At 20.1% G+C, this 24,954-nt stretch overlaps 1 protein-coding gene across 6 annotated transcripts in view; it reads left to right on the top strand.

The window, feature by feature from the left end:
* Nucleotides 1–24,713, top strand: part of LOC122857143 — a 28,695-nt gene extending 3,982 nt beyond the window's left edge. Inside the window, exons 1-10 of one of the 6 annotated variants that reach the window (XM_044159160.1) lie at nt 6,566–6,679; nt 6,982–7,489; nt 13,865–14,006; nt 16,931–17,076; nt 17,172–17,275; nt 17,504–17,713; nt 20,680–20,832; nt 21,444–21,733; nt 21,981–22,106; nt 22,201–24,597. In XM_044159160.1, the coding sequence (XP_044015095.1) occupies nt 7,195–7,489; nt 13,865–14,006; nt 16,931–17,076; nt 17,172–17,275; nt 17,504–17,713; nt 20,680–20,832; nt 21,444–21,733; nt 21,981–22,106; nt 22,201–22,501 (1,767 nt within the window). In that variant the 5' untranslated portion in view covers nt 6,566–6,679; nt 6,982–7,194 and the 3' untranslated portion in view covers nt 22,502–24,597. Of the gene's footprint in view, nt 1–6,565; nt 6,843–6,981; nt 7,490–13,864; nt 14,007–14,688; nt 14,833–16,930; nt 17,077–17,171; nt 17,276–17,503; nt 17,714–20,679; nt 20,833–21,443; nt 21,734–21,980; nt 22,107–22,200 lie in introns of those variants that run through there. The other 5 variants (XM_044159161.1, XM_044159157.1, XM_044159158.1 and 2 more) reach the window with 5 other exon arrangements.
* The last annotated feature ends 241 nt before the right edge of the window (nt 24,714–24,954 follow it).

The following is a 24,954-nucleotide window of genomic DNA, read 5'->3' as shown; positions in this document are numbered from 1 at the left end:
AAAATAGAAAAAAAAAAAATACAATAAAGCCAATACTAAAATTGGGTTTTCAATTTTCAATATGTGCAGAGCCTCGAGTTTTTGTGTTAAGGTCCATCACTTTTCCATTGTCTCCAATTGAATGAAAAAAAAAATATACTGATGAATATAAAAAAAGACAGCCAATTATTCCAAATAATAACAATGAATTATATTTTTTTTATTATTTTCTCCTTTTTTACCATTGAAATAAATGAGTTTTTTATTAAGTAAAAAATTTTTTTATTTTATTATATGAATGGATATGTATTCTATTGGGGTAAATCTATAAATAGAATTTTTTTTTTTTTAGGGGTTGTGATATGGTATCTATAATAATACGTAGTAATATATACTTTTAGAGGGTGTGATACGTGAGTGGCCTGGTTGTTGCTTATGAGATAATACACGACAGAGTTGCTTATTGTAATTTTATAATCAATAATAATCGATATTCATTTTGCACTACATACAGGACATTAAATTGTCTTGTTGTTATTGTTGTTATTATTGGATTTTTTTATATTAATTTCTAGAGCATTATAAAAAATTTTCAATGTAGATTTTGGCAATTGAGTACTTGAATGAAATTGATATCTATTTATTACTAAGTAATCAAAGAGTTTTGCTAACTTTAATATTTTTTTTTTTTTTTTGTATTTTAAATTGATAAATAGACAAATATAATGTTTAACATTTGTTTATTTATTTATATTTAAATTACGTAAATTATTATTTTTAAGTTTTGAAAAATAATCATAATGTTTTAGTTATAACTTGTGAAACTTTTAACAAAGTTTACGATATGAATTATAAAAGTTAAATAAAACTTATTTCTATGTACAATTATTGAACAAGTAAAAATGATAATTAAATTTGACGTAAAGTTTGTACTTGCTCATTTATTGACACAAATATATTTTATATAAAATATCTAATTTAATTTATTAATAAATTCAACAAAAGAATAATCATTTTTGAATATAGTTCAAGTTTATTATAGAGTAAAAATAGAATAGAAAAAAAATTACCTATTTTTCTATAAAAATGAAAAATATTCAACAAAAATTTCTGGTGTTTTATATATAAAAACGTAAAGCTCATTTAATTCTGATGGCCAATCGGATAAAAATATATAAAAAAAAAAAACTTTAATCCACGTCAGTACGTGTTTTTCGTGCTGGGAATATTCGGTTAACGTAACAACCCTAAAAGTTAAAAGAAAAAAAAAAAATATAGTTGGATTTGCCAAGAACCAAGATAAGTAAGAAAATTCGATTTGCAAGAAAAGGGGAAATCCTATAATGTCTTCAACAGTAATATATGTAAATAAAAATCTACTTGACACTGAAAATTTAATTTCAAAGCTCTTTTAAATTTTTAAAAATGAAAAACAAATCTACTCTCTTTATTTTGATAAATATATTTTAAAACTTATACAAATTTTTTATTTATTGATTATCATATTTAAATAAAGAGGCTTAGAATTGTTTATTGTTTTTTTTTTTTTTTTTTTTTTATAAAAAATTCATAAGACAAAATAGTCAACTAAATAGATAATTTTTTAAAAATTTACATTGTTGCAAAATTGACCTTGTAAACAAACTATCTTACTTTTTATTTATTTATTTTTTTCAATGTTTTTTTTTTTTATTTGAATTCATTTTGTTTATAATTGAGTAACTTTATATGAGCTTGTATAATAGTATCATTGTAATGGCCACAAATTATAATACGAAATTGAACGAAATTTAAATGCCCAGTGTTACAAAAATTAATTAAATAAAGTTTATTCTATTAAAATTTAATTACCATTTTAACTTTTGACATGTATAAAATACAGCAGATTTATTATCATTTTGTTTTTATACTTGTAATCATAATTATTGTTGAAATTTAATTTTTATAAAGTTTATTATCGATGCAATGAAAAAATATATAAAAAAAAATATTTAAAAAATACATTTACTAAATTCCCCAATGTTCAATTCAACTTGTATATATATGTATATATACTTTTCTTAAATTAAATGATAAAAAAAAAATAAATAAAAAAATTATTAAATTTGTTAATCTCTTGTGAGTTGTTGAATTCCTGGCATATTCTTCAGGGAATTTTAGAGCTTTACTAGTTTGTTGATTTTGCGTTTATTCATAGACCACATCAAGGTTAAACAAATGAAAATATAAAAAAATATTTTAATCATGTTTTACAAATATTTTTCAAAGTTTATTTTTCAACAGTCAAAAAACGAAAAAATTAAAAAAAAAATAAATAATTTTTTTTGTTTATTTAAATTACTGTTTTAAAATTCAACAAAAAAATTTAATTTTCTTTTTTTATATTTTATAAATAATTAAATAAATTTACTAAATCAAAAAAAAAAAATTAAAAACTGTAAATTTTTCTTTTAATATTCATCAATAAATAACGTGTTGAAAAAAAAAAATTTTTAATATTTGTTTTTTCTTTTGATATATATTTTAAATAATACATTGTAGTTTATAAATAAGTCACTTTTATGAATAATTGTAATATAGATGTAACAAGGGTATTTTTTTTATTTTTTTTTTTAATAAAAACGTGCCATCACCCTGACAACTGTACATCATCATATTTACGCAATGTAATATATTTTAAGATAATATTTTCACCCCAATTTATACAACACTTTTAAATAATAACAAAAAACAAAAAAAACTTAAAAATTCAACAATAAAAAAAGCTGACAAATAAATAAAACAATATAAATATTATTAATTATTTTATACGAAAAAGTTTAAAAAGAAAAATATTATGCAAAACTAGAAAACTGTTGAGTTTATTTATTTATTTATTTATTTCAAGGTAAAAATGTTAATAGATTCTTGATAAAAAATAAATAAATAAATAAACAATTCATTAAATAAATAAATAAATGAAAAGTGGCAATTTTGATAAAAGGTTTGTCAATGTATACAAATTGACTCAAATATCACTTTGAATCAAATATCATTTAGATTCAAATATCAAGCACATTTTGGTATGGACTATTATATATATACAATAGTCTATAGTTGACCTAGATTAAATAGAAATTAGAACAGTCTATCATATATATATTCGCAGTTCAATATATATAATTGTTAACATGCAATTACAGCACGTACATTTATTCACCTACAAATTAATCAAATTTTTCAAGAGGATAAGTCTTTAATAAAAGTAAAATTTATTTGGCTTAATTATTGCAATATTTACTTGTTAATTGAAAAAATTATATTTTACTTATTTTTGTGTCTCTTTATAATATATTTATTTTTATTATTATTATTATATATAACTACTTATTGTATTTAGTTTTTTATGATACTTAGAGTTTAGCCAAAAACATATTTACGATATATCGAAAAATAAATAAAAAAATTTATACATATATGAGCTTAAGAATTTTTTATGATGAGCAAAACAGAGATTGTCCGAGGGTTGTATAAATAAGTAGTGTCTTTATGATCCTTCATTTATAGATTTTTTTTGTCATTACTTATTTATGTGTTTTTAAAAATGATATATTTTTATAAAATAATTGTCATTTGTCGAGGTAAATCGATCGTATCAATTTTATTTTAATCTATAAACACAATCTACACACATAATATTATAGATAAAAATAAAATCAAATATTTCAATTGGATAAAAGTATTTTTAATCTTAAAAAAAAAAAACATTTAGATGACAAAATATTGAGTTTATAATTGCATTTTTATATCGGTAAATTGAGAGTTGATATTTCTGTTATTGACATCATCATATAAGATTTAAATTGATGATAAAATATATTGATCAAAAGTTGACAAAGTTGACTTGATATATATGTCACGTAATATTATTCTAAAAATAAACCAGAAATAGTCACTAAAAATTTCAGACACAAAAAAAAAAAAAAAAAAAACAAAGTATAAACAAAATAAATTTTTTGATCCGTAATTTTTTTGTGACGTATATATAAACCAATAGAGGTGATAAGCCAAGAGGGGTTGTTATTCGCTCTTATCACAATATATTTACAAAATTTATATTAAAGCCAATTTATGACTGAAAGCATTTCACTGTGTGAAAATACATTTTTAGAAATATAAAAAAATAATATATAATAAATCAAATACAATGAAGATGAAAAAAAAAAAATAATAATACACAGAATATTTGAATTGACGATATATATTTTTTGGGGATTTCATGGAGATTCCAATCGAGCGAATAGTTAGATATCAAAGCCATAAAAAAAAGAAGTTACCAACAAAAATATTTTAGATGTGTATATATATAAGAGATTACATATAGAAGAATATATGCTCATGACCCTGTATTAAAGTTAACTTGTTTTTATATCTATGTATAAAAATAAAATGGTAGCTTATTTAAGAATAAAGCCAAGTAGAAAATAGGATTTAGTCAAAGTGGAATAAGTTGAGAAAAAAAAAATATATATCAAATGCAATTTAGCTCAAAGTTGACTTAACCACAGCACCATCATCATCATCATCATCATCATTTATCTGTTGAATAAATTATTCATGCTATTTACTTTTTTATCAAATACGAAATAAGGAAATTATTGATTAAGTGTGAAAAATAAATTTAGAGTATAAAATTACGTGGAGTAATTGAATATTTTATATATAATATTGTAAAAAATTTTATAATTTTAATTTTAATAATATCTGTTAGGTTTTTGTTTGAATCTTTTGTTTCTAAATTATCTCCTAAAGTGATAGATTTATTTTTTTTTTATATAAACAACCCTGGTTGGCCCAAACCATATATTTTTGAAATATAAAAATAATTTATCATAATAAAAAACAAAAATAAAACATTGTTGGATTTATAAACTCAACAAAATACCTCAAATGATTAATAAGCTTTTGATTAAACATCCCTTCCATATACCATCAATAAAAAAATTAAAAAGTTTTTTATTGAAAATTTCCTGTGGCTTTTGGTTAATCTCTGTTGATGACTTTAACAAAATTAAATGAAGTTATGAATTTACCCATCACTTGTTATACCCAGGATGAGTAAAAAAAAAAAAAAAATCCTTTTAATTTTTTTCATTAAATTTAAATAAACCATTATTCATATTATATACGTATTTATTATTTAAAAAAAAAAAAAATTTCCCTGTCAGATAAAATGAAAAATGAAATAAAAAATAGAAAAAAAATTTATTATATAAAATCATGTTGGCAAGTTAACAAAGTTGCTTTATTTATTTATTTATTATTTTTTTTTTTTAACATATAAATTCAAGATTTATAGAAAAACATAATGTTTCAGAGTCACGACCACACTCACTTTTTTTTTTTTTGTCAGTTAAAAATACATTAAATCATTTTTTTGCAAAGTTGAGTGTCGTCGACCTAAACACGTATATTATATATATTTTATCCCATTACCCCTGTATTTTGGCACATATCCAAATACATCAACCATATGCTTGCATAAAATTGTAAATTCAAAATCTTCATTTTATGATAATTTTTTTCATGTTTTAAATTTCATACATAGTAGACCATACTTTAAATTCATTGATATTTTTTTTATTTTTAATATTTAGAATTATAATCATGTACTGCAATGCAGATCCATGCAGATCATAAAAGAAAAAAAAAAATTTACAATTTACTCATTTTTTCAGTGACTCGATAATTTAACATTTAGCGATAAATTTTTTAAATATTTTTTTTTTTTTATATCTTTAGTCATGCAACAACTAAATTACACATTTTTTAAATTTTAATTATTTAACCTTGAAAATAATTATCTGTATTTTGTCATGACTCTTGTCAAAAAAAAAAAAAAAAATATATGAATTTTATGCAAACATATATTGATGAATCTCTTGTGAAAATATAAAAATTTAAATATTAAAATAACAATATATTTTTATTATTATCATAAAAATATATTAAAACATATGAAAAAAATCTGAAATCACGAGGGTTATTTAATACCCCAAGGCACTGATACAGTTTGATCGTTATTAAAAACCTCAATCGGATTAGCAAATAACACCAAAAATCGATTGACAATCATCATAAATTTTCCTTTCAAAATGTGGCAAAAAATAAATAATACTTTGATCAATAATTAATTAAAATAGTTATTTTTTAAAATAATTTTCCGATTAGATTTTACTTGATAAAAAATACCCTATCAACGTAAAATCACTTATATTTTATATAAAAATAAAACAATGATAAATTTTGCTTGGCAACAATCAGGACATATGATGTTTTAAAAAAATTTATCAATTTCATTTTCAAATATTTAATTAAACTGATAAAAGTTTATTATTTAATTTTTTTTTTTTTTATAATAGTTTGTTTATTTTCATTTTTTTTGTTTTAAATTTATTGCATTTATTGGGTTTGTAACCTGCATCAGAAAACTTTATATATATACATGAGTGATGACCTATACAGTTCACATAAGCAACGTAAATTTTAGGTAAATTTAACGTATAGATGGAAAACATTTATGTGCTTTAGTTTATTTTAGTTGGCACAGTGGGTAACACACATGAAAATAGTTATGTATTAAACGTTCGAAAGGCATCAACGCTCAATTATTTATAGTCAATCGTATATACATATACTTTGAATGTTCAAATAACAAGAGGTATTTAAGATAAATTATTTTCTCTATCTGATCAATATATATTTGTGTCTCTCTTTGACTATAAACTATTCTTTATAAATTGATTTATTCGTCATTCAATATACATGTACTTCAGTGCGACAAGTGAGATTACATTGAAAATCAAATGGTTTTGTTTAAAGAGGTGGTCAAACTAGTAAAGCTAAACTATTTAAAAGATTAATTTAAAAATAAAATTAACAACTAATTTATGTTTTAGTGATATTTAAACTGGCTTTATTTATATTTATATTTAATTATTTTTTTTCTTCTTTTTGTTGCAGATGGATAATTGAATTATTTTTTGAAAAATGAAGAAATTAGATTGGTGTTGGAGAAAAAAAAAATAAAAAAAAAATAAACAGTGATTGATTATTTTTGGGAAAAAAAAATTAATTAAATATATAAACAATTGTATTTTTTTTTTTGTTTTTTTTTTTACTCAGTTTTTTTAAAAACATATGTGTGGGTTAATGTGATGAAGATTATTTAATGTTATGTGTCGTGTTAAAGTGTATTTAAAATTAATAAATTTATCATTTTATGATAAAACTATTAAAAATTTTATAAATATAATAATTAATTTAAGAAAAAAAATATATATTGCGAATGTTGATAATTGTGGATGTGGAATTCAAAGATTTATTCAAGCATTGCTTGGATCATATTTATTAGAGATTATTGGTGGAATCAAAATATACGAAAGTACGAGCGGCCCAAATTTGGTCCGCCACCCTGGCGGTATGGTCCTTTGGGCCACATTACTTGTCCTGCATGGAGCTGGATTTGTCGGTAAAAAATTTTACATTTATTTATTTATATATTTTTTTTTTCAAACAAATTATACTGAGAAAAAAAACTTACATTTTATTTGAAAATATATAATTTAATCAGGGTAAGGGTTAAAGTTTAAAAAAAAATATAAATATATTTTTAAATAATTTAATATTTTTGTTTATCTAATTATTCATTTATTTGTTAATTTATTTATTAATTTATTTCTTCATTAAATAAATACTTAAAAGAATTAAAATATAATTTTGTAAAAATATTTTTAAAAAAGTTTACACCCCATTTAAAAAATATAAAAAAAGAAAATGAAACAGAAAATTAAATAAATGAATAAAACCATATTTAAATGAATAATTAAATGAATTTAAAACTTGATTATTATTTTATTTTAAAACTTTTCAAATAAATATAAACTAAATTTAAATGGTAAAAATTTAATTATAAAATATATAATTTGTAATCTAATTTGTTTGATAAATTTGAAATATATTTCAATACCATAATTAATAGTATATGAATAATTTCTCTGATCATTCATGAATTATGAATGACATTTTTTTTTTCTCAGTATAAATAAATAAATACAAAAAAAATTAATTTATCAAATCTCTTTTTGATATTGATTAAAATTCTATTTAAAATTTGAAATACAAAATACCTCCTTGCCTCTCCTATGTTCCTGTTAATATTTTCAGAATTTTCTATATAAAATTTAAAATTTAAAATTTAGAATACAAAATACAAAATAACTCCTTGCCTCTCCTATGTTCCTGTAAAAAATGAAAACTGAAAAATGAAAAAATGAAAACTGAAAAATGAAAAACTGAAAACTGAAAAATGAAAAAATGAAAACTGAAAAATGAAAAACTGAAAACTGAAAAACTGAAAACTGAAAAATAAAAAATGAAAAATGAAAAAATGAAAACTAAAAAATGAAAAAATGAAAAAATGAAAACTAAAAAATGAAAAACTGAAAACTGAAAACTGAAAACTGAAAACTGAAAACTGAAAACTGAAAAATGAAAAAATGAAAAAATGAAAACTAAAAAATGAAAAAATGAAAACTGAAAAATGAAAAAATGAAAAAATGAAAAAATGAAAAAATGAAAAACTGAAAACTGAAAACTGAAAACTGAAAACTGAAAACTGAAAACTGAAAACTGAAAAATGAAAAAATGAAAAAATGAAAACTAAAAAATGAAAAAATGAAAAAATGAAAAAATGAAAAAATGAAAAAATGAAAACTAAAAAATGAAAAAATGAAAACTGAAAACTGAAAACTGAAAACTGAAAAATGAAAAATGAAAAAATGAAAACTGAAAAATGAAAAAATGAAAAAATGAAAAAATGAAAAACTGAAAACTGAAAAATGAAAAACTGAAAACTGAAAAAATGAAAAAATGAAAAACTGAAAACTAAAAAACTGAAAAATGATAAAATGAAAAAATGAAAAAATGAAAACTGAAAAATGAAAAATGAAAAAATGAAAACTGAAAAATGAAAAAATGAAAAAATGAAAAAATGAAAACTGAAAAATGAAAAAATGAAAAAATGAAAAACTGAAAAATAAAAAACTGAAAACTGAAAACTGAAAAACTGAAAACTGAAAAATAAAAAATGAAAAATGAAAAAATGAAAACTGAAAAATGAAAAAATGAAAAAATGAAAAACTGAAAAATGAAAAATGAAAAAATGAAAAAATGAAAACTGAAAAATGAAAAACTGAAAACTGAAAAACTGAAAACTGAGAAATGAAAAATAAAAAAATGAAAAAATGAAAAAATAAAAAATGAAAAAATGAAAAACTGAAAAATGAAAAACTGAAAACTGAAAAAATGAAAACTAAAAAATGAAAAAATGAAAACTGAAAACTGAAAAACTGAAAACTGAAAAAATGAAAAACTGAAAACTGAAAAATGAAAAAAGAAAAAAGAAAAATGAAAAACTGAAAACTGAAAAATGAAAAATGAAAAAATGAAAAAATGAAAAAATGAAAAATGAAAAATGAAAAAATGAAAACTAAAAAATGAAAAAATGAAAACTGAAAAATGAAAAATGAAAAAATGAAAAAATGAAAAATGAAAAAATGAAAAATGAAAAAATGAAAAACTGAAAACTGAAAAACTGAAAACTGAAAAAATGAAAAATGAAAAAATGAAAAAATGAAAACTGAAAAATGAAAAATGAAAAATGAAAAAATGAAAACTGAAAAATAAAAAACTGAAAAATGAAAAAATGAAAAACTGAAAAATGAAAAATGAAAAAATGAAAAAATGAAAAAATGAAAAAATGAAAAATGAAAAAATGAAAAAATGAAAAAATGAAAAAATGAAAAAATGAAAACTGAAAAATGAAAAACTGAAAACTGAAAAACTGAAAACTGAAAAATGAAAAATGAAAAAATGAAAAAATGAAAAATGAAAAAATGAAAAAATGAAAAAATGAAAACTAAAAAATGAAAAAATGAAAAAATGAAAACTAAAAAATGAAAAAATGAAAACTGAAAACTGAAAACTGAAAACTGAAAACTGGAAAATGAAAAAATGAAAACTAAAAAATGAAAAAATGAAAAAATGAAAACTAAAAAATGAAAAACTGAAAACTGAAAACTGAAAACTGAAAACTGAAAACTGAAAAATGAAAAAATGAAAAAATGAAAACTAAAAAATGAAAAAATGAAAACTGAAAAATGAAAAAATGAAAAAATGAAAAAATGAAAAAATGAAAAATGAAAAAATGAAAAAATGAAAAAATGAAAAAATGAAAACTGAAAAATAAAAAACTGAAAAATGAAAAATGAAAAATGAAAAAATGAAAACTGAAAAATAAAAAACTGAAAAATGAAAAAATGAAAAAATGAAAAAATGAAAAAATGAAAACTGAAAAATGAAAAACTGAAAACTGAAAAACTGAAAACTGAAAAATGAAAAATGAAAAAATGAAAAAATGAAAAGATGAAAAAATGAAAACTGAAAAATGAAAAACTGAAAACCGAAAAATGAAAAAATGAAAAAATGAAAACTGAAAAATGAAAAACTGAAAACTGAAAAACTGAAAACTGAAAAATGAAAAAATGAAAAAATGAAAAATGAAAAAATGAAAAAATGAAAAAATGAAAACTGAAAAATGAAAAAATGAAAAAATGAAAACTGAAAAATGAAAACTGAAAACTGAAAAATGAAAAACTGAAAACTGAAAACTGAAAAATGAAAAATGAAAAAATGAAAACTAAAAAATGAAAAAATGAAAACTGAAAACTGAAAACTTAAAACTGAAAAAATGAAAACTGAAAACTGAAAATGAAAATGAAAATGAAAAACTGAAAACGGAAAAATGAAAACTGAAAACTGAAAACTGAAAAATGAAAAACTGAAAACTGAAAAATGAAAAATGAAAAAATGAAAAAATGAAAACTGAAAAATGAAAACTGAAAACTGAAAAATGAAAAACTGAAAACTGAAAACTGAAAAATGAAAAAATGAAAAATGAAAATGAAAAATGAAAAAATGAAACTGAAAATGAAAACTGAAAATGAAAAAAAATGAAAAATGAAAACTGAAAATGAAAAACTGAAAACTGAAAACTGAAACTGAAAAATGAAAAAAAATGAAAATGAAAATAAAAAATGAAAATGAAAAAAAAATGAAAATGAAAACTGAAAAAATGAAAATGAAAAATGAAAAATGAAAAATGAAAAATGAAAAATGAAACTAAAAAATGAAAAAAAAAATGAAAAAAAAATGAAAACTAAAATGAAAAATGAAAAACTGAAAAATGAAAGAAAAATGAAAAATGAAACTGAAAAAAAAAACTGAAAATGAAAAATGAAAAAAAATAAAAATGAAAATGAAAAAAATGAAAAATGAAACTGAAAATGAAAATGAAAATGAAAAAAGAAAAAAGAAAAAAAAAAAAATAAAAAAAAAAAAAAAGAAAACAGAAAAATGAAAAAAGAAAAAATGAAAAAATGAAAAATGAAAAAATGAAAAAATGAAAACTGAAAAATGAAAAACTGAAAACTGAAAAATGAAAAATGAAAAAATGAAAAAATGAAAAAATGAAAACTGAAAAATGAAAAACTGAAAACTGAAAAACTGAAAACTGAAAAATGAAAAATGAAAAAATGAAAAAATGAAAACTGAAAAATGAAAAACTGAAAAATGAAAAAATGAAAAAATGAAAAATGAAAAATGAAAAAATGAAAACTAAAAAATGAAAAAAAGAAAACTGAAAAATGAAAAAATGAAAACTGAAAAATGAAAAACTGAAAACTGAAAAATGAAAAACTGAAAACTGAAAAATGAAAAATGAAAAAATGAAAAAATGAAAAAATGAAAACTGAAAAATGAAAAAATGAAAACTAAAAAATGAAAAAATGAAAACTGAAAAATGAAAAACTGAAAACTGAAAACTGAAAACTGAAAACTGAAAAAATGAAAAATGAAAAAATGAAAAAATGAAAAAATGAAAAATGAAAAAATGAAAAACTGAAAACTGAAAAACTGAAAACTGAAAAAATGAAAACTGAAAAAATGAAAACTGAAAAACTGAAAACTGAAAAAATGAAAAATGAAAAAATGAAAAAATGATAAAATGAAAAAATGAAAAAATGAAAACTGAAAAATGAAAAAATGAAAACTGAAAAATAAAAAACTGAAAAATGAAAAACTGAAAAATGAAAAAATGAAAACTGAAAAATGAAAAAATGAAAAAATGAAAAAATGAAAAACTGAAAAATGAAAAATGAAAAAATGAAAAAATGAAAACTGAAAAATGAAAAACTGAAAACTGAAAAACTGAAAACTGAAAACTGAAAAATGAAAAACTGAAAACTGAAAAAATGAAAAATGAAAAAATGAAAAACTGAAAACTGAAAAAATGAAAACTGAAAAAATGAAAAATGAAAAAATGAAAAAATGAAAAAATGAAAAAATGAAAACTGAAAAATAAAAAACTGAAAAATGAAAAATGAAAAATGAAAAAATGAAAACTGAAAAATAAAAAACTGAAAAATGAAAAAATGAAAAACTGAAAAATGAAAAATGAAAAAATGAAAAAATGAAAAAATGAAAACTGAAAAATGAAAAAAGAAAAAAGAAAAAAAGAAAAAAAGAAAACAGAAAAAAGATAAAAAAAAAAAATGAAAAAATGAAAAACTGAAAACTGAAAAAATGAAAAATGAAAAATGAAAAAATGATAAAATGAAAACTGAAAAATGAAAAACTGAAAAATGAAAAAATGAAAAAATGAAAAAATGAGAAAATGAAAACTGAAAAATGAAAAACTGAAAACTGAAAAATGAAAAATGAAAAGATGAAAAAATGAAAAAATAAAAAATGAAAAAATGAAAAATAAAAAAATGAAAAATTTCCCATATAAATTTTAAACTTAAAATTTAAAATACAAAATACAAAATACCTCCTTGCCTCTCCTATGTTCCTGTTGATATTCTCTATAGAAAATTTTGGATTTAAAATTCAAAATACAAAATACAAAATACCTCCTTGCCTGACAATATACTCTATTTTTTCTATATAAAATTTTAGATTTAAAATTTAAGAGACAAAATACAAAATTTTAAACTTAAAATTTAAAATACACAATACAAAATAACTCCTGTTAAAATGTTCCTGTTAAAATTCTCTATTTTTTCTATATGAAATTTTAAATTAAAAATTAAATTGAGAAAATGAATTTTCCAGAATTTTTTAAAAAATGAAAAAATGAAAAATGAAAAAATGAAGAAATGAAAACTGAAAAATGAAAAAATGAAAACTGAAAAATGAAAAATGAAAAAATGAAAAAATGAAAAGATGAAAAAATGAAAAAATGAAAAATGAAAAAATGACAAATGAAAAAATGACAAATGAAAAAATGAAAAAATGAAAAAATGAAAACTGAAAAATGAAAAAATGAAAAGATGAAAAAATGAAAAGATGAAAAAATGAAAAAATGAAAAAATAAAAAATGAAAAAATGAAAAATGAAATTTTAAATTCAAAATTTAGAATACAAAATACAAAATACCTCCTTGCCTCTCCTATGTTCCTGTTAATATTTTCAGAATTTTCCATATAAAATTTTTTTCATTTTTCATTTTTTCATAAGAACATCAACATTCAAGAAAAAAAAAGGAAATAATGTTTCCAAAAAAATAAATTCGCAATTGTTAATTAAGACTTAATTTATTTTTAACTCGCAAAAATAAATTTTACTTATGGCAAATGTTTTTAAGAAACTTCCTAAGGAAATAATTCTTATTTTTTCATTTTTGATTTTTTCATTTTTCATTTTTTCATTTTTTTATAAGAACATTCATAATAATTTTTCATTATCATGTGATTCATTCATTTTTTTTTATTTTCATTTAAATCAGGCTCAATGACAGGTGTACCAGGTGTACCAGAAAATGTTACAGTTATGTTTTTAAATCCAACATCTGTACGTGTTTCTTGGAGCACAAGTTTAGTCGAACAGATAGAAAAATACGATGTCACATATAAACCAACAGATGCAAGGTGCGTTAATATTGCTGCAATATTATTAAAAAATCTACTTCAAATCATAATTTAAAATAATTATTTATCATAGATTTTTTCTCTAATTTTTCTATATTTTCTTTTTGTATCAAATTTGATGTATTTATATTAATTCATTTTGTGATATTTATTATGCTTAACACTTATTTGCATCTATCCATTAATAATCCATAATCACATAACAATAACATAAATAACCACCAAAATTTATATAAATGAAATTGAATGAAAATTCAAAAAAAAAAAAAAAAAAAAAATACATTTATCGACAGGTATATCAAAGCGCTTATTAGACGTGTGTGATATTATTATTTTTTTTTAGAATTGATTAATCGATAGATAGACACAATCATGATATCACAATAAAAAAATAAAATTAAACAATCAATCATAAAAAAGTACAATAAATAATTTAGAATAAAAAATATCATTGTGGATAATTTAGATGAGAGTATTTTGATGTTTGTGTCTCACTAGTTATTTATATATTATTATAATTATAATTTTAATGTAGAATAATATTTGATTAACGTGCGGCAAAAAAGGAACATTGATTTCATTGACAGGTATTTTTAAAATATAAAAAAAAAAAAACATTAATAAAGTAGAGTAGTTGATAATTGAAAAAAAAAAAAAAAAACTATTATTTTTTTAATTTTTTGTTATTATTTAATTGAATTGACATGTTGTTTTCGGTGTATAGGAATGATAGCATCGAATTGTTTTCTGATAAGGACAATAAAACATACACCGAATACTACAACTTAACTTACATCGAACAGTACAATGAGACGTACGATAAAAGGTATATTAAATAATTTTTAAAATATTTTAAAAATATATAAAATTCAATTAAATAAAATTTAAATAATTATATTTCAAGTATTAATATTATTATTTATAATAAATACTAAAAAATATATTTAAAAAAAAAAAATGAAAATTTAATAAAAGCTTTTTTGTCCTGTTAATTTATTAATTATTGAATATAATTTTAATTATTTTGCGACAAAGGAACAATACTAGTGAAAGGTATATAACTTGCATTTTTTTTTTTTTTGAAATTTTTTTAAATATAAAAATCAGTAAACATCAAAATCATTAAATAAAAATTAAATATTCGAACAAAAAAAAATATCGTGCACTTTTAAAATTTATTTAAAAATATCACACATGTTGCACAGTGTTATGTCAAAATGAAATTAAAAAAAAAAAAGTTGAAAATTGTTTAGTCACATTATTATAGATGTAGCACAATTTTTGTATTTAAATATTTTTAATACAAAAATTCACACAAGCAATTGTCAGATTATAAAAAAAAAAAAAATAGATAAATAAATCAATAATAATACCACAATTCTATATAAAGTAAAATGATAACCTGAGGTAAATTTAATACAACTGTAAAATGGCTTTGACAAAAATCGATGTGACACAAACAAACAGGAAGTTTCAAGTGTACAGCACATATGTGTTATCGGGTGTTGAGCTAATAAACGAAAAGATTAAATCAACAAAAAAATGAAAACTATTTTTTATTTATATAAAAAAGAAAATATTAAATCAAAAAAAAAAAAATTCAATAAATATACAAACAATTTCTTTCAATATTAAAATAAATAAAAATCAAAAAAAAAAAATAATTTAAAAAATAAGCTCTTTATTCATAATAAAGAAATGGAAAAATTTCTTTATGATTTTCGACGTTTTCTTTTATATGTAGATAAAATAGCAAAAAATTTTTTAAAAATAAAATACAAGTAATTTTTTTTTTTCGAAAAGAAAAACCCTTTGAAACTTTTGTAGGATATATTTATCGTTTCAAGGATGGAGTATAATTTCCTGTCATTGAGTGCAGTGAGCAATAAAAATCCTCTCATAAAAAAAAAAAAAAAAAAACATAGATAAAAAATGTAGAATAAAATAAAAAAATATAGCTAGTGAAATGGTGCTGATGTAAGAAGATAAGAAAACTAGAAAATGTTTTTTTTATTGGTAAAAAAAAAAAAAAACAAGTAAAATAATATATAGAAAAGTGTCCTTGAGATATAAAAATTACGTGAATGTTTTGTACTAAAAAAAAAAGGGGTGATTTGAACAACCCTGTGATATTTAAACGTTATAATATACATACGCGGTTACAACATATCATTGACCAGAAAGCTTAGCCTTCATTACTGCAAAATCGTTAAACTAAAAATTTATATAATATCATAAATAAAAAAAAAAAAATAATAATAAAAAAAAAGCTATAAAAAATTTAAACAAAAGCTCTTAAAATAATTGTATAAATTAAATATTACAATATAATAAATTTACTACTAAAAGAGCAATTTTTTATAAATAAATTAGAAAAAAAAAAAAAATTTAATTTTAAAATTACACTGTTGATAATTAAATTATTTATTTTTTCAAAAAAATAAATATTAAATTATCATTTTAAATAATTCAATAATTCTAAAATTTTTAAGTTACATATATAATTTGATATGATGATGGTAACTTCAATTTCCGGACGACCGAGTTTCAAGGTTCTCTCTTGTCCTTTCACAAATATACACCACACAAATACACCGATACAATCAATAGAAAAAAAAAAAAAAAAAAAAAATTAAATTAACCCTGATGAAGAAAGCCAATAATAATGCCTTACATCTCATGTTTCAATCAAACAATAATAGTAATATTATTTTTTCAAAAGAAAAAAAAAAAAACCATATTAAAAATATTTTATATAAATAAAAAAAAAAAGTTATTATTATCAATGCATGTATTGTATATATTAAAATACTTTTTATTTTTTTTTTTCTTTGCATGATTAATTTAAATATATATTAAAAATTTTAATAAAGTTTGTAGCTATTGATAGATTGTCATTCGTATCACAATGGGACGATCGTTAGTTACAGGATGGTGCGGTTGGTCGCGGGTAATAGTGATGCAGTAACCCTTAATGACCTACAAGCTGACACGCAATATCAATTAGTTATAACTGCTGTTAGAGCTGGAAAAAAATACCGAAGTCGTCCAATAGTTTTTCGTACATTGGGTAAATAATAAATCAATATATAAATTATTTTTAAAAATTATATACTGAATTTTACTGAAACTATAATATTGGATCAAATTTTTTTTTTCTTATAGAACCACCAAGAACGTCTCCACAACAGGATGCAGCGGTTACCGGTGGACCAATACCACCACCACCATTACCACCATCAATGCCACAACCACCTGGTTATATTCAAGTAAGTTTTTTTTTTTTTTTTACTATTATTACTCATGCTTGATTATTATATAATGTTAAATAATTATAGAAATTTATTACGCTAATAGATTGACTTTTTAACTGACTAATTGCAAAAGAAAAAATTAAACAATAAAGTCTATTTATTAAACTTATTTATGTATAATAAATTTTTTATAATTATTTAATTATTAATTAATTTAAAAAATAATAAATTTTTGATGTATAGGTACGTGGTGTTGAAGTTGGTATTGTTGTGATGATACTGATTGTATGGGCTGGTGCAATAGCATTATTCTTTAATAGATGGGGTAAAATACGTATGTTACTACCCTATCAACCAGACTACAAAGAACAATTAAAAGTACCTGGTACTGGAGTTTGTGCAACAACAAGTGCACCATGCACTCAACACTCATCACAACATGCATGTTCACAAGTAAGTCTACTATAATTTTATTACTAAAAATTTTATTGCACACAATTTATTTATATATATAAATAAATAAAATATTGCCTCTATTAATTATTTATTATAGCCTAAAGAATCAATTTGAATCAATTTAAATAATACTTAAATACATAATTCAAAAAATATTTATTTATAAAATTTATAAATAATATTATAATTTTTTTTATATTTAATTTTGTTTTAAAAATTATTATTGATTCATTTTGAATTTTAGATTGATATATATATAATTTTAAATTGTGGCATTGGTACTTTTAAACAAATAAAAAAAAAAACTGCACTTAATTTTGTTTGAAACTTAATTATGAGAACGTGAAATGAGTTTTGATTTAAAAAACTGATGGTAACGAGATTTAGAATTAACTGATGAAAAAAAAAAAAAATATATATATTGAAGATTATAATGATAAAAAAATAATGTAGAAATAAAATGATAAAAGTAATTTTAATATTTTCTTTTTTTAAATTTATTATATAAAAATTGTTGTTGGAGGAAATATGAGGATAAGTAATCTAAGAGACTTGACTGAAATTGCAATTGCATTAACTCTATCCTTTTGTGTTACGGTTTAATTGGACATTTTCTCGTTGGCTAGTAAACCAGATAAATTTAAAAAAAAAATAGAGCATTTCAAATTTACCGAGTGAACCATTTTTTTTTTTTATCCATTTACAAAAAAAATAAAAAGAAATAGAAAAAAAAATTTACTTTAATTTCACTTCCTCCTGGGCATAAATTATAAAACTGTCTTTTTATTTATAATTTTTTAAAACTTACATTATTTTATTCTTTTTTAAATTATTTAAATTTTCTTTTAAATTATTTTATATGCAACTTTAATTTTTTAAAATAAAAAAAAAACTTTATATTTTCATAAATAAATCTCTTTTTTTTTAATATCATTATTACTTTTTAAATAATTTAAAAAAGTTTAGTGAACATTTTTTTTTTTTATTATTTTTTATGTCAGGACTTTATCTGTCATCTTATATAAAAAAAAAAATGAAGTAAAAATATATTCAAACCGAAATCAGGATAGTAAAAAGAAGCTAATAAAATGAATAAGTATACTATAGACATAAATTTTTAAATCGAATACAAAGATTATAATATATTTTAATTTAGCGCGATAAAATTACTCAGTTTTATATTGATTTTTTAAATATTTTTATCTTTTTTTCAAAATCTATATAATTATATAAGTGCACTATTAATTTTTAACGATATTCAAAGTGATATTCCACGTCGCTCAAATTAAAAAGGAAAAAATATATTTTTACTTGATGAAAAATATTTTTTTTATATTTTCTCAATTCATTTAGTCATTTATTTATTTATAAATAAAGCCCAAATAATTTTATTAAAATAAATCAATCAATAATCCCTTGCAATGAAAATAAAATTCAAAAAAACCGATAATCACATGAAAGAATTTAAATTAAATAAAATAAATTAATTATAAAAATGAAAAAAAAAAAAAAAAAATGAACAAAGGTAATGTCTTCATTGTCGGATATGGTGATGCAGTGCAGTGGTGGAAGCTGTGGTGTATTTGACCAGTGCTTTAACTATGAAAGAAGACCCCGTGAACCTCGAGAATGCAGCTGTCAATTTGCTCTACTACACAGAGTGGACGTCGCGTGACCATCGGTATAACAATATTTAAATTAACAAAAAATAAATAAATAAATAAATAAAAGCAATAAAGCAAAAATCAATATAAAAAAAAAATATATTAATCATGCTAATATGTAAACGTATTCGATGTCAATATGGCTGAATTATCAAGCAATTTTTTATTGCACACATTATAAAAAACAATATTATCCCATAAATAAAAACTAATGTATATTTTTAAACAACACAAAACTTGAAAAAAAAATTTTTTAAAAAAACACAACATAATGCTAAAATTAACGTAAAAATAACTACGAAAAAAAAACAACAACAACAAGTAAATTAATTGTTATAATTAATAAACTGAAAAAAAAAAATTAACACGCAATATTTAATTGTTTATAATGTAATTTGTTATTTTTTTTCGTAGTTATTATATTCATTTTATAAACAAATTTATAAAATAACATAACAAAATGATAAAACAAAAAAAAAACTTATTTTTTCTTTAATTTTATTATTTATTAATACAGCACAAATAGCACTGTATATTAATGAGTAAAAAAAAAAAAAAAAAAATTAATGAACTAAATAGTTTGAACGTAATAATTTATACTTGTCATATAATAAATCTTAATGAATTTATTTAAACTATAAAGGAAATATTGATAAATATATTTGATGCATTCACGAGTACGTAAATCACTTGTACACACAAATACACACAGTACAAATATATATTATGACTTATTAGAAACGACATACTGTATGTATAATCAAGCACACAACATAAATGTATATATATATATATATATATTATACATGTATATATATGCACCAAGTGTTTGCTCGAGACTCACTAACAACACTCATTCGCACATTTGAATAATTATTTTTCACTTTAACTACATATATATTAATTAAATTTTGTGAATGAAATAAATTATTTTACATATCATTAATGAATTAGCAAATTTTTTATTTTGCGCTATATTCATTTTTTTTTTTTTTATTCATTTTTTAAATGTAAAATTCATTATATGCACTCAAAGGTCAGCACGATTTATTCAATAATAAATAAAAAATAAAATAAAATAAAATAATTTTTTTTTTCATAAATAAATAAATTTAAAAAAAAAAAAAATATATCACGCTTGTTAAAACTCACTTCACGTTTGCAATAATTTGGTTTATAATTTTTAATCATAAATTGCAACCAAGTATATATAATGTTCTTTTTTTTTTTTGTATATTGTAAAATTTTTTAAATTAATTTTTTATGATTAAATTTAAATATGTTTTTTTGATTTTTTAGCATCTTCACTGGTCAAGTCATCGAGTTGATTCATTAGACAGTGCTAATGGTGGGGTTGTTGGTGCTGCTGGTGGAACTGGTAGTATGGCTTGGTCTAGATCATCAAGACCACGAATAAATAGTGCAATTGACGTTGCTGGATTTTTATCACAGGTTAGAGAAAAATAATTATGCAAATTAAATTTCAATTTTGTTAATATTAGAAATTTTCACTGTTAAAATTACTCAAAGAATTATTTATATTTTTTAACTTTACTCAAAATAAATTAGAAAAAAAAAAACAAAGAGATTAAAATTAAATTTGTTAATTTATCAATGTTAAAAAATATAATCTCAGTATAATTATTCACTGAGCAATCATCTTGACTAAAATTTAACCCTAACAACAGTAAAATCTAGAACATGTGAGTGGATCGATAAACACTCTAGACCCTGGAGATTTGCCTGCATTTGCAATTACCAAAGTAAACCAATGTAAATTTGAAAAAAATAAAAACAATAATAATAATAATAAAATCAATGTAAATAAAATTATTAACTAAAAGATAAAAAAGGCACAAATGAGTCAACGTCATTAAAACTTTGTTTTTTAATTACAATAATAAAACCATAAAAAAAAAAATTATTCAAAGTTTCATCTCAATTAAATGAAAAGTTTATTTTTTTATAAAATTTGTTTTATTGTTTTTATTCTATTTTTCCCTCGAGCAAAATTAAATGTTAATGAATAAAAATAATAATAATAATGCAAATGTAATTAATAGGAATTTTTACGTCGTCATGGATCAACATCAAGATTATGTAGAAAAGTTCGTAGTGCTGACAATTTACCATTAGCATCATCATCATCAAATAATCAAGATAATGAACATATGAGAAGTTTACAAGACGAGAGTACTGATAACATTGATAAAATTGAATTTTTACAAACAAACAGAGATGAACAAGAGTCCTTTGATGATATTGAATTGTCAAAGAGACAGAGTAGTACTGAAAGTAAAGATCAAGCTGATGTATCATTGATTGAAGTTTGTCCTCAACAAAGCACATCAAGGTGATTTAAACAAACAAAAGAAAAACAATTAATTTGCATTTAATTTTATCTCGATAATCATTGATAAGAAATAACTAAATTATTTTTATTTAAAATCAACTTAGACTATTATTTAAAAGTATCCTAATTAGTTTTAAAAAAAGAATTTCATCCCCCTAAATTTTAACGGCTAAAGTAGTATAAATTATTATTTATTAAAGCTTAGAATTCTTATTAATATTGTAATTTTTATTTTAAATAAATATAGAGATTGTAGTTCAAGTTTAAATAAAAATATACCACTCATATCAAAACGTTTTCCTGGATGGAAATTTGGTGGTAGTCATGAGTATGTAAGATGTCCTATTAGACAACCAACTTCCATTGACGAAAGGTATAATATAAATTTTCATTAAAAAAAAAATTCATTCATTCATTTAAAAATTAATTTAATTTAATAAAAATAATATATTATAATTTCTTTAAAGGTTTCATCGTCGTTCATGTGAGCCAGATTTTTCATCACGTCAACCACAAACACAAGCATCAATACCACCACTACAACATCATCATCATCATCATCAACAACATCATGTATCACCAATACAACATTTATTACATCATCGTTCAATTGATAACAACAATGCACGTAGACATTCACGTAGTTGTGAATATTCAAAACGTGCTGATACAATAAATAATGATAGTCAACATTTTGGTTTACCAATATTGAGTATTAGTGAACCAAGTCCACCAGATGAAAGAGATCGCCTCGATGATTATTTGTAGAATTTGCTTGACGAGGATTTCCTTAAAGAACTCCTCGTTTAACAACTTAAATTTGAGTGAAATTTTTTTTTTCTTTTTGTAATTATTAAGAGAGAATGATAGACTCTATTTTCCATTGAGTCAAAAAAATATTTTCTTGACATCGAACGTGTGTTTCTCTATACCCTTTTTTTTAAAAAAATCTAATAATATACATATTTTTTTGTCCTACATATTTAACAATGACATAAAGAAAAAAAAAGGGGAAAAAGTATTACGATTGAAAGAAAATTTATTTTAAAAAAATAATAATGGAAAAGATGAGATGTATTTTTTATACACATGTCTTATAAATGTGTATATAAAAAAATGAACCGTATAAATAAAAATTGAGTCATTAAAATAAAGGAAAAAAAATTTTTAAAATATTTTTATGAAGGTAATTTAAAAATAATAATATCAAAAAACAAAGTGGAGTGTAGATGAATTTGTAAGCTCGTAAAATATGATGAATTTTTATTTTTTTTTTTTTATCATCATTTTAAGTGTATATTTAGTATGTAAAATAATATATAGATAAAATATATATATATATATAAGTGTATAAATGTGTTATAGATTGAATTGAAAAAAAAAAAGAAAATAAATTTATTCAAGTGTGGTTGATGTATAGGTATTTTATTACCTTGAACAATAGTAAAATCATCTACTCTATTTTATTTGTCATTGTCGTTGTCATTCAAGATATATGCTATGCTCGATTTACGATGTACATTAACAACTACAAACGAATAGAAAAAAAATAAAAAATGTAAATCGATAGTGTAACCTTAAACCTTCCCTATATATACAATAATCGTTCGCATAATATTATATTATCCAATCATTAATCCTCTTTTTTCTTCAATGTAAATTTACACTTTTTTTTTTTTTTCTAATTTAACAATATGAAATGTTAATAATTATACTATTTAAAAATTTATATAATTTTTTTGTGCTATCTACAAATTGATTGTAATTATATTTAAAAAACAACGAAATTAATTCAAGCTAATATTTAAATAATAAGAAAAAAGAAATGTAATTTTAAAGAGAAAAAAAAAATTATCATTATTGCCTAATAATATATAGATTTTAAAAAATATTTGAGACCAAGCAACCAAGATGAAAAATATATATTGTAGAAAAAAAATATATATTTATCAAATTTTAATTGAATATTAATTGATAAATAATATCAACACAAATTCTTATATTCATAAAATGTAATTAACGAATTTAGAGTCTCATTCACGTCACTAATTATAATTAATAACTTAAACAAAAAAAATATTAAATATTTATTAAATCAATATTTTTAATTAATCGGATTAAATACGGACTTATAAATGGAACAAATATAATATTTTGAAATATCAGTGTGTAGTGATATAATTAATAAATTAATCAATTTAAAATTTTAATAAATATTAAAAAAAAAAATAAATAATATTTTCATGTGGTATAAACGGACGTAATATTTTAAAAATTTTAAATTATATTCCAAAGAAATTTAAAAAAAAAAAAAATACTAGTTTGTATTTTATGTAAAAAAAATAATATTTTAATTTTAAAAAATTTAATTTAATTGATAGAAAATATAATATTAATTATTTCATTTTTCATGTGGGTCCAAAGTCGAGAGTCCAATTATTATCAAGATCAAAGTAAACATTTTGCCTTAAAAATAGATAAATTAAAATTCAACAAAAAAGAAAAGAAAAAAAAACAGAAATTTAAATTAAAGTTGAATGGGCACAATAGAACAATTCAGATTAAATCTGTTTCCAAGTTAAAATAAAAAAGAAAAGAAAATAAATAAAACCATCATCTCTGGAAATATTAATAATAAAAAATAAATGAAAAATTTATTTGAAATCTAATTAAAGATTATCTCAGTAGAATCAGAGTCAATCTTTACAATATCAAGAGTTTTTTTTTTTATTGATTGATTCGATAGTCAATAAATTATTTAAATATTCACTCGACATTACAAGCAAACTTTGCTTCCACTAAATTCCAGTTTCATGGAAATGTAATTATATCAATTTATTATTAATCTCTAACTAACAATAATAGAAATTCTATTTATTTTTTTTTCCTTATCTTGTTAAATTTAATTTTAAGTTATTCATTGATATATCGAATTATAACTAAATTCCGAGAAATAAAAAAAAAAAAAAAAAAAACCACATGACATTGGAGACAAAACGATTATCATTAAAAAAAAAAAACCTTTAATGTCAATTTAAAAATCTAGAATGTCAATCATCGAGAAATAAATATAATAAAAAAAAAAAAAAAAAAAAATTTCTTATAAATTCAGTAGATGATAAATCATTATTTTTTTTACTCATATGTGTAATTTAAATAAATATATGTTTAAAATAAAAAAAAAATATATTATTAATAATCATATCCAAATATCATATGTA

Source organism: Aphidius gifuensis, linkage group LG5 (assembly GCF_014905175.1).
Source record: "Aphidius gifuensis isolate YNYX2018 linkage group LG5, ASM1490517v1, whole genome shotgun sequence".
In the NCBI taxonomy this organism is placed as follows: Eukaryota; Metazoa; Arthropoda; class Insecta; order Hymenoptera; family Braconidae; genus Aphidius; species Aphidius gifuensis.
Note: the sequence above shows the minus strand (reverse complement) of the source record. Positions and strands in the feature narration are given on the sequence as shown.